Source organism: Sminthopsis crassicaudata, chromosome 3, assembly GCF_048593235.1.
Source record: "Sminthopsis crassicaudata isolate SCR6 chromosome 3, ASM4859323v1, whole genome shotgun sequence".
Lineage (NCBI taxonomy): Eukaryota > Metazoa > Chordata > Mammalia > Dasyuromorphia > Dasyuridae > Sminthopsis > Sminthopsis crassicaudata.
The window spans coordinates 433,067,686-433,083,725 of NC_133619.1; the positions used below are offsets into that span (position 1 = coordinate 433,067,686).

The window sequence follows — 16,040 nt, forward strand, 5'->3', positions numbered from 1 at the left end:
CTATTATACATGGCCTCCATAAGCATAATGCTTGTTTCCTTCCTTCTTTAAAGTTGGAAAGCACCTCTGAGGTCATCGAATATGATCCCCTTTTTTCCTAGATGAGGAAACTGAGTCTGAGAAGTATGGTTAAATTCCCAGGGACACACAGCTATGTCTGAAACAAGATTAAAACCTTTCGCCACCTAGCGGCCTCTCTGAAATATAACCTCTCTTCTGTCTCAACTGCTTTTTCTATCATCGGGAAAAGTGGGTTGAATAAGACCCTCATCATTGTGTGACCCTGGATAATTAAGCACACTGAGCCATTTTTCTCATCTATGAAACGATTCGATGACCCCCCCGAAATCCTTTCCAAGTTTTATACTCTTTTCTAATTAATAGTGCTGACTTGTGAATTAGGGACATGCCCTGAAGTTCAAAGCATACACACCTGGAGTGAGTGGAGGGGGGCAGGGAGAGGTGCTGAAAATTCTGGCACCTAATCCGCATTAAAAAAAAAAAAAAAAAAAAAAAAAAAATGCTCTAAGCACGGTGCATGCTTCTTATGTTCCTATCAAATAGCTAGTTGCAAGTTTTAATGAATAAGAACATTCTTACCGTCAGGTAATAAAAGCCTCTGGGAATGTGCCTGGATTTTTTGTTGTTTTCAAATGTTATTTAATACAAGTAAGGACCAAGTCATGATTTTGTTGCTGTTGTTGAATGAAATTGAATATGTTTTCTTTATTCTTATTGTAAATTCTTCCTTTGTATCTTTCCAGCCTATTCTTGGGTCCCTCGGATTAGGGATTTAGAGCTGCCTAAATGGAACTGGGACTCAAAGTCCTGGAGGAAGCGACCTCAGAGGCTATTTTGTCCATCCCCGCTCATTTTACAGATGAGGCAACTGAAATGTAGGACAGGGCAAGCCAATTGGTAGTTACCTAGCCAGTAATCAGTCCTCAAAAGGTAGGATTATGAATCAAGTCCTTTTACTACTCCCAATCCAGTGAGGAAATTGGGACCCAAAGAGAGTGATCCGCCCGTCACAGAATTTTGACTTGTGATCATTTGGGAGTAGGTGTCTACTGTCTACTAACCGTATTCATCCAGGACTGACTTTTTCATCTTCGTCCCCACCAAGTCCCAGCAATAGCCCTGGCAAGACAGTATTTGTGGAAATAGGCCGAGCTGAAAATCACCTTCCCCGCCCCCTCCGTGATTAGCGTCCATCTCCTGGGCTGGGTGCTAGGTTTGTGAATTTGGTCAAGAGAAACCCACTAGTAAGGAAGCCCTGGAGCCAGAGAAGGGTGTTTGAATGATTTCGGGCAACACATCTGAGATGTTTAACTGCCACCGGGTATCACCTCTTATATAACACACCCACCTCATTTCTGGACTCCAGTGGGGACGGCTTGAAGCAGAGTGGGGAAAAGTCCTCTTAGGAATGAGGCTCTGATATCCACTCATATGCCTCAGTGAAAAAGGTTGCTGCTTTCTTAAAAACCTCAAGAAAGTGATAGGAACCTTTCGTAATCCCCTTCCCACGCCTCGGGTTTTCTATCGCTGCCCTAAGGGAGACTGAAATCAGGAAAACCGGACTAAAACCTTCCCCCCCAAGTCGTATTTTCCTTTTAAGCTTTGAAATCTACGCTTTAGCCAGCAACTGCACGACCGCAGATCTCCAAGTACTTGGAAAATTTCCCTTTCAAGGCAAGTAAATTTAATCAGAAGTCAGCCAGTTTAAGTCACACTTATATCTCTGCTTTGCAAGCTGGCAGGCTTTATGACATTTTTCACGCTCTTCCACTGGAGCAGGACAATCAATACAAAACCGCCCAGTCCCACCATGAGACTACAATTGAAATGGCTTTATCTTCCACCGCCCCGTCCCGCCCAGTGCAGACAAGCACCGCCCCTACGAGGGTGTGGCAAAGCTCCGCCTCCAGCGCCCTTCTATGACGTAACAATGCCACGCGTCTAGAGCCTAGTTAGAGGGGGAAGAATAGAGGGAGGTGGTCCTGGGATTTGGGGGGCTACAACTTCAGGAGTCATGCATTTTTCCTTTAAATGCGTTCTTTTCTTGCAGGCTTTAAGCCTCTTTTCTTCCTTTATCCAGGGACAAAAACTAGAGGAAGGCATGGATGAAGTGAAAATAGAAGTTTTACATCTTCCAGAAAACTGTTCTTCCAAAAGCAAGAAGGGGGACCTGCTAAATGCTCACTATGATGGTTACTTGGCAAACGGCACCAAATTCTACTGCAGGTAGGAAACGCAAGCTAACGTCTACGTGTGTACAACCTAACCTTGCTCCTTTCGACAGAAAACCAGTTGTGTTCGATAGATAAATCTGTACTGTACCTTGCACCCTTCTAACAAACCAGATTAAAGTACTGCATTAATGCAAAAGCTGAAGATAGGGTGACTAAGTCTTACGATCAAGTTGCATCTAAGGAAAAAGATGGCTAATTTTTTTTATTCGATTGGATATTACTGTTAAATTTACTAAAAGGTGGAAATTAGACCCAAAATATAATCATATCTTTGCCTTTTTTTTCTTTGAAGTCATTTGAACTATACCAGAAATATATTGAACTATGTATGTATATAGAAATCGAACTGCGTGAGTTTTTTATAATACTCTTTTTTTCCCCTCCAACGTAGTTGTAAAGAAAGGATCTGAGCTTAGGTCCAGTGTTATCCCTTCAGCCCTTCCTACTCTGCATTTCTGGAGTTTTAGGAAGTATTTAGCAATTTGTGCCCCTAGGGAGCACTGTACTACCAACTAGGAGAATTACTGTGGGTGCAACACAAGACTTCTTTGGTATTTCTATTTTTCCTTGATACAACCTTCCAGGCTCAATGTTATAAAAGTTTATAATGTAGTAGTTGTATTTTTTATATTACCCAAATTATTATTTTCCTTCAATCACACTTGAAGTCTTAAAAAAAAGGTGACAACAGGAAACAAGAAAAAAAAATCAGTTCTTTGTTTAGAAGCTAACTAGAATTCTCAGAAGCCAATTATTCCATGAATTCAACCAATTCAATCCCACAAGTATTTATCAAGTACATTTAACTTAATGTTTAAAGTAGCTAGGTGCTTGGGATATAAAAATATTGATTTATGACTTGAGTTCCTAGAGCAGAAGCTATTGGGGAAGATAAGACAACTATAAAAATATAGGTGGTATTAAGGAGGGAGAAAACACTAACAAATTAGGGGGTTAGAGGAGATTAGGGAAAATTTCAAAGCTTCACTAGGAAAAAATTAAGTTGAGAATAAAAATGAAGTAACATCTTGCTACTAGTGGCTTTGGGCAAATTATACTGTTTCTAAGAAAAGTTTAGGCTAAAAAAAATATACGTAGGCATATATAGTGCTCCTATATACTCTTGTAGAAATATAAAACAGGTAACTTAAAGTGTACACCGGAGCCAGTTCAGAGTGGTTATTTAGAGAGCCAGTTATCAAATTTTAAATGTGATCATGTTTATTCTTTGGAAATGGCTAATGTTGGGGCAAATAGATGTAGTGGATAGAGCACCAGCCCTGGAGTCAAAAGAATCTGAGTTCAAATTTGGCCTGAGACACTGAGCAAGTCACTTAACCCCAATTGCCTAAGGGGGAAAAAAAAAAAAAAAAGGAAATGGCTAATGTTACCAATTATATTTTTTTGATCGTTTAGACTTGAGAGTGATAGTATTGAGAAATTATTAAAAGCAGATTAAATTTGAAAGTCGAATACATTAATTTTCTATGAGATCTGGTTATCAAATATTAGCCACACTTCCAGGTATATATTAACTAGTGATGCAGAGCTATTTAATATTTAAAATAGTACCTTTGTTCTGATGTATATATTTGATACTTGTCTAGCATATTATTGCTATTATATGATTCCATGGCATGACTTAATTAAATATGTTTTTTCTTTTTTTTTTTTTAATTGTAGCCGGACACAAAATAAAGGTCACCCAAAATGGTTTGTTCTTGGTGTTGGGCAAGTAATAAAAGGCCTAGATATTGCTATGATGGGTATGTGTTCTGGAGAAAAAAGAAAAGTGACAATACCTCCTTCACTGGCCTATGGAAAGGAAGGCTCTGGTAAAATATTTATTAAAATTGATAATCTTTCGTTTGCATTTCAAAATAAATCATCAGAAAAGCTAATCATACAACTTCTTTGTTCTATATTGCTTTATTCTAGGTGCTTTGGATTTTTTTTGTTTTTTTGTTTTTTTGTAAACATTATTTCTTATGAATTGCTTATGAACCTTTAAAAAGTCATGAGGTACAGCCTCCCAGATCTGAAATCAGGGGTGCTGGGGTTCAGATTCCTGCCCTGACTCTTGCTCTCCTTGTGACTTTGGACAAAAATCACCAAACTTTTTTAGGTCCTCAGTTTCCCACTGCAAAATGGAGTTGGTTGAACTAAAATTTATCTTAATGTCCCTCTGAATCTCAGGTCTTTTTCAGTGTTTAAGCTGATCCCTCAGACTTAAGTTGAGATTGTTTCATTCTTGATTTTTCAATCCTCAATGCCTAGCACAATGCTGGACAAATAATGAGTGATTAATAAATATTTGATTGATTGCTGAACCACTTTCGCTGGATCTTGATTATTGAAGTGGTTGCCACTTCTGTGGCAAATCTTAAAGGACTAACTGGGGCCACTGCTTTTCCACTATTACCTCACCAGGAGTTGGACCTTAGTGGGGAGGTAGAAATAACTCACATTTTTGTAGCACAATGTTTCCTACAACAGCCTTATGCTGGTAGAGAGAGTGTGACTATTATTATACTCATTTTATATATGAGGAAACTAAAGCTTAGTAGGATTGTGACTTGGTTATGTTTATCCACCTAGAGAAGGAAAGAACCAGGATTCAGGCCTAGATATTCTGGTTCATTGCATTACTCTTTTTTTGTATCATGCTTTCTCTCAAGTTGAAAGTCAAACTTAAAAATAAAGACTGCTAATGATAAGAGAGGATATTCCCAGAGTCATTTTTAAATCAGCATCTGAAAATGTAGTAAGCAAGTCACTGACTCAACCACACAAAAGGGAAGATTCTTTATAAAGTGCTGAGCAAATGGGCTGAAGTCTTCAGTGTCCATCTTTTTCTTAATCCACCACAGAGAAAGAATGAAAAAGAGAAATGGAACTTATGCATAGAGACAAAATTCCAGCCCTCCTCTATTGGAGAGAGATCTGTTACAACCCTGGAGCCATAAGGAACATATTAAAGCTTAAAAACAGCATTGAGACTTTCAGGATAATCTACAAAAAGCAGTGGCAATCTAGTATTCACAACCCCTGGTACACAGCCGGTGTAGTGTCAAAGTTGTTGAATTGAATGATCCGTGGTTCATATGTATCAAAGGAAGTGGGACCTCATTCTGTCCATTGTCAGTTTAAAAAGTTGGAAAATCATTAATTTTAGTGACATAGCTTCATAGGACTAAAAGAGACTTCAAGAGATTTGGCTAGTAGCATGTCTTGGATATAGACAGATCAATCTCTAAATCACCTAGAGAGAAGTTTGTCAATATTTCTTCTTCCAGAGTCTAATTATCTCTATCTTAACTCTTGACACTTCATAAAAATTTCTTGAGACTTGAAAAAAGTAATTATACTCTATGTAATAGGAATTTTAATTCTTTATCCTTATAACAAAATCAGAGCATTGTGTAAAAACTGAATGAAGAACATAGATATTAGAGCCAAGTTATATCCACTGAACAAGGAATTTAAAGAAGTAGAAGTGAATGGATGACTTTTAATATTCTATCCTTAAAGAGTAGTAAATGCAGTAACACATTCAGGGACTTTAGTAGATCTATAAAAGGTGAAATAACTAGGAGTTAAGAGAGACAGCTGTCTTTCAGATTATATTAAGTATGTATCTGCCTTCTAACAGGCCTTTGGGCCAATAGGAGTTAAACTCTGAGAAGCTTAGACTTCTCATATGTAATAATATCTAATATGCAAATAGGCATCATCATTGCTGAAAGGAAAAAAATATATAAAGAATCTTAGGGCTTTAAAAAACTTACTAAGGTTTGAATTTGGCTTTTTTCCCCGACTTCAACACCACAGATTTCCTTTATAAGTTAAAAATATTCCCCCCAGTCACATATGAGAACTTTATAATCTATTAATATGACAGATAACTGCCATTGTAGGCTTCTATTTTACTAGGCATTTCAACTAACTCATTCTTTAGATCCTGGTATCATTTTTTAATAAAAAAACCTTCTATTCCCTGGAAAGTTGGTTGGATTTGGATTTTGGGGAAAGGAGGAATAGAAAAGTAGGATTTTTTTTGTGTGATCCAGGTATATTTCTGTATCTGTAAGCAAGCCTTAGGTAACCTAGATTTCACTTCTCTAACCTGAGCACTTTGTATTCTCTGAATAAAAGACTCTTTATAAATCTAACAGATAAACTTGAGTCCTTGTTACTTCATTTAGTCCACAATAGAGAAGAAAACAGCTAGATTTCTTTAAACTATTTTTAATAGCCTCTCAAAGACCATTATTAAATAACTTTTGCCTTTCCTTTTAATTTTTTAAAATAATCATTCTTAATTCAACAATCACTTAAGTGCTTACTACATATGTGGTTCTGTGGTAGGATCTAAAAAGCTCTACTGATAAATGTCATCATACCAGAATATATCTACTTTAAATGCAAAAGAGAGAGCAGTATGTAAGATCATTGTCTTATCCCTCTGTTTATTGTACTATTGAGGAACTTGCATTGGAAGCAGGACAGTAAGGCTATCTATAAGCATTAAGTGTCTACTATGTGCAAGGTACTATGTTGAATACTGGAGAAAGGCAAAAATATCCATGCCCTCAAGGAGTTCATAATCTAATAGGAAAGACTAAAAACAAATAAATGCATAAACAAACTACATCCAATATAAACAGAAAATCATTAACTAGAATTCAGAGTTTTCATCTTTGCTCTGGCATTAATTATCTATGCTGACCCTTGGATAAATCCCTTTTCTGGGTCGTACTTAGTTTCCTTCTATGTAAGACTAAATTAGATAATCACAATGGTTGGTCCCTTTTGCCTCAACATTCTATGCTTCTATGTTATGTGACCACTTTTTAGTTCTAAATTTTAAGTTTAATAAAAAAACATTTGCTGTCTTATGTTATTGTATACTTAATAAACTAAAGTATGTTAAAACATAAACCATAAGAAATCATTTCTAAGAAGCAAGAAATTTGTTCATAATTATGCTTGTTTTTACAAAATTCATTACTATATGTACCTAATCTTAGATATAGCTAATTTTAAGGAGAACTTGAAAAAAAAAATATTTTCTCTGCATCATTCTTATGTCTTTTGCTACAAAGTATTTCTGCATGACTCGAAATGCATGTGATTTTTTTTTTTAAGAGCTTAACTTTGACTTTTCATGTTGTATGTAGCATTTCTCAAAGCCTTCATTTTAGGGGTTTTATCGCATGTCAATCATCCATATAGCATCTTATATGTATTCTTAAAATTCATTGAAATAAATACTTTCATTTTGGTAATACTTTGCATGCATAGCAATTTCTATTCAGAAATTTGGCATGTTTGTGTATACACGTATGTATGTATTTTGACAAAGTATTAGCCTTAAAATTTGAATTTTGAACTTTTTTCCTTTTGTTCTTATCAAGAAAGTTTTCTTCCTGTGACAAGAAGATTATAGGTGGACAAATTAGAAACATGAAAATCAGTTTTCCAGAAATCATCATTGGCTATACTCTCTAGTTCTTTACTTATAGGTCAGGTAAGCATGTTATTACAATACTAACCTTTGCTATTAATTGCATGATGCATAGGTCAGATTTCTTTTGCACTGACTATGGCTGTCATGACTTCCCTTCTATTTTTGTTTCTGGCTTTAACATTCCTTCCTTCTTATATTCTATAAACCTTTTAACAAAATTTTTCTTTATTGTTACCAGAGCATACTTAACCAGTCCCTGCTATGCACATAATTACCAGTTATTGCTGATAAGGAAGAGATATTCTGGCTTAAGTGAATAGAAATGTCAATTATTTATTTTGCATTAATTGGTTAACTGAAATAAATTGTCTCTTAGAAGAAACCTGCCAGGGTGTATGGAGTTCACTGTCCTTGTTTTCTTGCCTTTAGATACATACTAGTTGTGTCTGATTCTGGGCAAGTTAACCTAATCTCTCAAAGGCTATGAATTACACATTCTAAAGTACAGCCTTTCTCCATTATTCTGAGGAAGTTGCCTTGGTTCCCATACTAATAAAATTACAAGTCCAGACCAAAAAAGAAAAGAATGCTATCTAGATAAAAACATCATGTGCTATATTTTCATTAAATTTTCAAATACCCTCTACATTCTTTATAATATATAATATATATCACAAATAAAATCTCTTCATATTCTGCCACTCATGTTTTTTCATTTTGTGTTGAGTCAAAGTCATGGCTATAATGTTTATTTTATATTTGTTTTCAAGTAATTACATAATATTTTTACATCTTTTTTCTGCATTAGTTCTCTTTTAATTACTATGTTCATACCATATTTAAAAATAACAAATTCTGCCAACAAGGGCTAGAAGAGTGGTAATTATTGCTGTTACCTTATTCAAAACATTTTAAGTCAATGGTTCCTTTGTAATGGCATGTTTTGGATAAAAATCATAGGGAAATTCTTGAGATAACTACTAATGCTTCAAAAAGTATTACTTCAGTATTCATAATGTTATTTGTTACTTCATCTTTGACCAAAATCTCTGTTCATATTAAATATTTTTTGGTCATTTCCTTAGCACAAGGTTTGATTCCACCAGATGCAACACTGATTTTTGAGATTGAACTCTATGCTGTGACCAAAGGACCCCGAAGTATTGAAACATTTAAGCAGATAGATGTGGACAATGACAAGAAACTTTCTAAAACTGAGGTAACCAAGACAAAACCTATTGTCACGTTTCACTTATAAACCATTGTTTCAAGACACGTTTATCCCAAAGAATGTTTCCCTTTTGCATTTTAAACTCTAGCTTGGGCTTTTTTTCATATACTTTCAATCCTGCTACCTTTCCCCTTCTTTCATTCTCTCTAGACTTGCCTTCTCTAGTATCATGATTTCTAGCTCCTTAATCTTTTCCTTTTATTTCAGGTTCTCTTCTCTCCACTTCACTTGTGTCCTGTGTTGACCATATATTTTAAACTACTTTCATGATTCACTAATAGCCATAATTCTTGAAGCCTCCATTCTCTTGACTTTTTTAAAAAAATTCTGAATAATGTATATGAAATTCTCATTTAATGTTTATAGAACAAGGAGAGGATTTTACATAAAATTATTTTTTTAAAACTATATTTAAAAATAAAAAGCTCTACATTAATAATGAATTCAACATGTACCTTTAAGAACCTTTTAAGAACTGTGATTTTTTTTTTTCTGGCCTTCCATTTTGTTTTCTTATTTGGGGAATAAAGGGATCCCCTTTTCCTTCTTATTTGAGGAGTAGAGGAATTCCTAGCTCCATCTCACCTTCCTCTCCTCCCTCATTATTAAAATAGCAAGACCAAACCCATATAAACAAGTAAACCAAACCCATAGTGAAACAAAATAAATTACTGAATAGTAATCCAAAACCATCTGAATCTGTGTCTTGAGTCTATCACTCATGAATCATAATCAGTACTCTGAAATCATGACTAATTATTTTACTGAGTAGAGTTTTTCAGTCTTCGAAGTTGTTGTTTTTTGTTGTTGTTCTCCCCAGTAAATGGTGGTAGTTGTTACATAAATTGTTGTTCTGGTTCTGCTCACTTTACACTGCATCATTTCATACAAGTCTCCCCCTATGTCTCCAAACCTTTCTCTTTTATCATTTCTTATGACACAATAATATTCTATTATACTCATGTGGTTCCATTTCACCATTTCATACAAGTCTCCCCCAGTGTCGCCAAACCTTTCTCTTTCATCATTTATTAGACAATAATGTTCTATTATACTTAAGTACCATAATTTGCTCAGCTATTCCCCACTTCTTCAACTTTCTCAAGTTACCAGCCTGCGAATCCTCCAACCTATTTTTGAAGTTGCTAAATCTGCTAATACCTCAAACATAGGCACCCTACCTCCATCTTGTTTCTTAGCTTCTACTCTAGGGATGCTCCAGTATATATTTATGGTATATAACTTCCTCTGGTACCTACTAGTACTCAACTATTTTTTTGTCAACCTTTCATCACTCCTTTATCTCATTCTTCACTTCATACCCATTCTCTTCATTTCCTCACACCCCTCAAGGTGGATGCTTCTCAAAGTTCTGTCCTACTCTTTTCCTTTCCTGACTCTTCATTCTCTGATTCCAGTCTCATTTATTCACATAGATTCAAATTCTACCTCTCCCTACATAAGCCAAAATTATCTCCACCTTTAACTTCTGTACTATTTTCAGACTTGCAACTACAATATACCTCAAAGATTGGAATATCTCATTACAATCTCAACTCAATATGTCCCAAACCAAATGTATCTTTAAGTTTGAACCCTATTCCTCCTTTTGATTTCACTATTTCTATTCATGACACCATCATATCCAGGATTTTCTATTTAAAACTTTAATGTTATCTCTCTTCTTTAATATCCAAATATCTGAAGGATTGCCTAGTATCTGCACTCCTTCCTTTCTTCCTTTTCTAGATCCCTTGGTGAATCAATTCTAATCTATGAGATCCTCTAATCTCTTGCCCCCGTCCTATCTCTGATCTCTGATCATGTCTTGCCAAATCCCTAATTTTGGATTATTCCTACCAATCACCTCTGCAATACCCCTCTCACACACACCCCCAAAGGCAGACCCTGTTTGCTACATAGATTATTATAATTTTCCTAACTGGTATCTTACCTGTGTTGTCACCATTCTATTCCATCATCAAAAACAGTGCTAGATTTGACTAATTGATTTATCTCTTTGGCCACCTCACCTTCTCTCACCCCTTTCTCCCGCAGCCCTGTCATGATATATAGCTTAGAAATCCCTTACTTTTCGCCAACAGCAGAATAGCAAGAAGGGAGTTCATTTCTCTTAGCTATTTGGGTGGGGGTAAATTAGAACTTAATGGCCATACAATATACTACAAATGTACCCACCGATCACTATGGCTAGTTTCTTTTCTTTTCTTTTTTTAACAAGTTACTTTTATGCATATGTATTTGATAATTCTATGCCATCCTCCCTAAGGATATCAATACTGACAACTCTCCATTCAGTCTTTACAGAGAAGCTCCAAAGACCATTAGTCACCCATCACAATCCTCCATTGTTAAGGGCATAAAATAGAGCAGTTTTCTAAAATACATAACTATTTCTATTCCATGAAGCAGAAATACACTTCAGAACATATAAGGCTTCACTATCTTCTTTCTCCATATTATTGGAGAGTCCCCAAAAGGTAACTGATTTAGCTGCTGTTTCCATAGATATCATTACCAAGAATAAAATAATATTGAAAAAGGGTCTGAAATTAACAAATAAGATTACAAAAACTATCAGTAAATGAGTTAAAGCATTAATAATGAACTTACACAGTGCATTTAATTTGTATAATTATAAAATCATACCTAATAAACATTAATAAGTTAGCATTTATATAGCACTTAAGTTTTGTACTGTATGTATATACATATATAAATAATTTTATACTTGCAACAACTCTAGGAAGTAAAGGTACTGTTGTTAATCCTCACTGAAGCCTCTGCTCAGAATATTCATTTAAATAAATTTATATAATCTCAAAAGTTAAAATGCATTTGACTAGGTGTTCTAATGCATATAAATGTAAAAAATGATACATGTAAATGTAAAAAATGATACATGTAAATGTAAAAAATAATATGTAAAACACTGAAATCTTTAAAGAAATATAAATTCTAGCTATCATTATCAGGATTAATTATAATTGTATTAATTCAGTAAATTTAATCGATTAGTTCTAATGAAAAGTCTAATAATAATGAATTTTCAGGGCTTTCTCTTATAGACAATTATAGCAAAAGTAAAAGGGAATTTATTAATGAGCTAGCAGGAAAAGGCATTCTTGCCTATGGAAAGATTTACTTGCTTTCTTAGAAATGACAAGAAGTTTTCTTTAAGCCTTTGATGTGTCTATTTCCTTAAAACAAACAAAAAACTAATCTTTATGGTGTTTTAGGGCCCTCCATAACATTCTCTTTCCTTCCTAAATGAGTTCAGTACTATGAGATCTTAGTCTCTCTGTCTCTCTCTACCCAAACTCCTGACCTCATATTAGGAGAATCAGACAGATATATTACTGCTCCTTCAATAATCAACTTCCCAGTTCCTTAGTTGATTCATTTCCCTTGAGTTCCTCTTCAATTTCACCTCAGCTGTGCAACACAGATAATCATACCCTTGATTTTACCATGTTTCATATGTATTCTGCTTCCATGATCATAATCTCTTACCCCTCTCTCTCTCCCTCTAATTTACCATCTTAATCCTGTCTTTCCCTTCATTGTAATCTCTAATCCTTCCGCTCCATTTTTTTCCTTCCTTCCTTTTCTACATCCCTTAGTGAATCAATTATAATCTATGAGATCCTCTAATCTCTTGCCCCCTTGGTCCTGTCTCTGATCATGTCTTGCCAAATCCCTAACTTTGGATTATTCCTACAAATCAATATACCATTTTATCTTCTGTTCACCTGCTGCTGAACAGGGTTGAAAAGAAGCCATATAACTATGTTGACAGTATACTAGATTAATACCATATAATCTCAACTTGAACCCTCATTGCAGCAAAGCAATCCTTTTAAACCCCTTTAATTCATTTATTCTCTTTCTCTCTATAAAACTTCATAAACAGAAGAAGAGAGAAAATGTGATAGTCAGTCACCAATCTTTGATAGGATTAAAAAAAAAATCATACCATTATCATGTGAGCACACATATATCCAGCCACTCCTTTCTGTCTGTGAACAGCTGATGCAGACCTCATAGAACCTTCATCTTGCAACTGGATACTATATCCAGAACAGGTGGTGGACTGGCCAACATCACTGCTAAAACTATGTTAAAATTTACCTATAGCCTGACATTACCTTCACAGTTTATCTTGCTTTCTTTTCCTTCAGCCTTTATAACTATTGTTTTCCAATAGTTCTGCAACTTTTTCTTTAGTTATGGCCTGAAATATATATAAATGACTTGCCTCCCTACTTTTACTTCCACCTTCCCAAAAAGAGAAATCACTATTTAAGGTCACTTATATATTGTCTTTTCATTCTATATAATTTTTCATGATAATCTGTCAGTTTCCTCTAGTTCTCTATTAACACTTTCACAGTGACTGATAATAAAAATTCCATATTCTAAAAGAAAATTGTTCTTGTGTCAAAAAATACTTTCATGTATTTACCAGTAAAGAAACGGTAACGATACCTGTCTTGGTACTTAAAAATGTTTGAAGAAGTAGAAAAATGTGATACAGATTCAAGTTCATTTTACTCTAAAACCCAGATATTTATTGAATTTTGATTAACATTTTAAGTGTCAGAAGAAGGGTTGGAATTATTCTAAGATTGTGCTTTGATAGCAGAGATTTTTCTAAAATGCTCTCTTGAATTCTATAAGAAAGCATTTTTAAGATATTTTCCATTGTTGGAAGTTGTATGCAGATATGCATAATTAGATTTGTCTGATTTGCTTACAATGCAGGTCCAATAGAACATAGAAATTTAAGAAAAATATATAATGAATAACATGAAATACATAACATAAAAATGAACATTTTGAATAGTTCTTCACAATTAAGTAATGCTAATTTGAAGAAATTTGGGGGATTTTCCACAAAATTTCATTTAAAATTGACAACCTTTAGGTATCCTTTTGTGATAATTCACATGGAAACTGTTGTCTCTAGCAGTAAGGTTTGGGGCTTCATAATGTTTACATTCCTTGTTAAATTCTCTAAAATGCTTTATGACTGTTTCAGCAAGTTTTTTCTTTCTTTTAACATAGATCAATCATTACTTGAAAAAGGAATTTGAGAAAGATGATAAACCACATGACCAGTCATATCATAATTCTGTGTTAGAAGATATTTTTAAGAAAAATGACCATGATGGAGATGGCTTCATTTCTTCGAAGGAATATAATGTATATCAACATGATGAACTATAGGATATTCTTTATAAGTATATTTGACTATCTTTTGTATTATCTACAAAATTATTTTTTCCTATACGAACACATTTTGATACCTTGAAAAAATTTAATTTCTGAACCTTATGTAAATTTTAAATAAATTATGATGGAGATGGCTTCATTTCTTCGAAGGAATATAATGTATATCAACATGATGAACTATAGGATATTCTTTATAAGTGTATTTGACTATCTTTTGTATTATCTACAAAATTATTTTTTCCTATATGGACACATTTTGATACCTTGAAAAATTTTAATTTCTGAACCTTATGTAAATTTTAAATAAATTATGATGTATCCAAAAAATGTAGTTGGAAAAGGTAAGAATTCTATACTGTCTACCTTATTTAGAAATGCATATGAACAAAGATTGCAGTGTTTTGATAAAATGTTTCCAAAAAATTTCCTAAATTTTAACTCATCTTTTCTCCTGAACCTACCCTCCTTTCCATCTTCTTTCTATCTGACAATGACGACAACATTCTTTTAGACATCCCGCATCAAAACTTTGGGTTGATATTTGACTTTTTCTTCAATCCCTATATTCAATCATTATTAGTCAAAGGTATTATTTTTATCTCTACCATATTTTTCATCTGTTCCCTCCTCTCTACTTCTACTGCTAGGCCCATCCCTAATAACTTTGGCTTATATTATTTCTTGTCTGAACTATTGTAATAGCTCCCTAACTGACCTCGTTCCATCTGGCTTCATTCTCCTCCAATTCATCCTTCACACAGTTAGAAAAGTAATTCCTTAAATAGGCAACTCTGATCTATCTCATCACTCCTTTAAAGACTTTAGTTACTCCCCTTTACCTACAGAAAAAAATATAAATTTGTATTTAAGGCCTCCACCTCCTTATGTAGCATGTATACTCAAAGGAAATCAAAGACAAACAAAAAATGTAGTGTATACCAAAATATTCACTGCAACAAATATTAAGTATGCTATTCTTTCATAATTAACCTGAAGAATTTAAAGAAATATGGGAATAAAACTAAAAACTGATGTTTAAGTAAATGGAATTAAAAGAATTATGTATACAATGATTGTAAATAAAAGGATGGCTAAGAGGAAACTGGACTTAGAGAAAGTACAGGAAGACAGATAATGAAACTTACCTTCTCCAGCATGGTAGAGAGTTCGGGGACTAAGGACAAACATGTCTGATTCATTACTTTAGATCATAATTGTTGGCCTTTGGCACCAGGAACTGCGTTCCCTCATAGGGGAAAATTGAACTGACTGATGTAAAGACAAAAGACATCAACAAACCATTTTTAAAGGAAGTCATTATTTAAATTGTTAGCAAAAAAAATCTAAAAAATAAATTTTTCAGAAAATAAAATTTTTGTGCCAAGTTCATTTTAAGACATTTCAATATGCTTTTTTACTTCTGTCATTTTCAAGTAATTGGCTTTATACACTTTTCTAAGTATTCTCACAGTAACCTCTCAGGAAATTTATTTATATTTTTACATATTAAAATATTTTTACAATACTAAAAAAAAAAAAAAAAAACCTTGGATAATTTGTGTTGACTTGTACTTTGGGCTTCTCCAAGTCAATGATAATGATAGATGGTATTTTTGTAATGCTAAATATATTGATTATAAGTAAATATGTATTAATCTGAATATAAAAATTGTATTGAATTGTACTACTTCATAACAAGTCAGATTCTATTCATCTTATCCCTATTGATAAAAGTTTTGGGCTGAAGTTACATTTAAAAAAATTAGTGAAGAAAAAGGTCTCTTTTGAAACTACAAAAAAAAAGGGGGAAATATAAATAGTTCTGTGT

At 33.8% G+C, this 16,040-nt stretch overlaps 1 protein-coding gene across 3 annotated transcripts; it reads left to right on the forward strand.

The window, feature by feature from the left end:
* Positions 1-1,940: 1,940 nt before the first annotated feature.
* On the forward strand, positions 1,941-15,601 carry FKBP7 (FKBP prolyl isomerase 7). 3 transcript variants are annotated; one of them, XM_074302998.1, is made up of 5 exons: positions 1,941-2,247; positions 3,939-4,090; positions 8,811-8,944; positions 14,045-14,156; positions 14,343-15,601. In XM_074302998.1, exons 1-5 carry the CDS (start codon positions 2,036-2,038, stop codon positions 14,393-14,395), a joined length of 663 nt encoding a protein of 220 aa, XP_074159099.1. In that variant the 5' UTR covers positions 1,941-2,035; the 3' UTR covers positions 14,396-15,601. The 3 variants fall into 3 exon arrangements, with proteins under 3 accessions (XP_074159099.1, XP_074159101.1, XP_074159100.1); XM_074303000.1 differs by having other exon boundaries at positions 1,942-2,247; positions 14,045-14,220; positions 14,411-15,601; XM_074302999.1 differs by having other exon boundaries at positions 1,943-2,247; positions 14,045-14,351.
* The last annotated feature ends 439 nt before the right edge of the window (positions 15,602-16,040 follow it).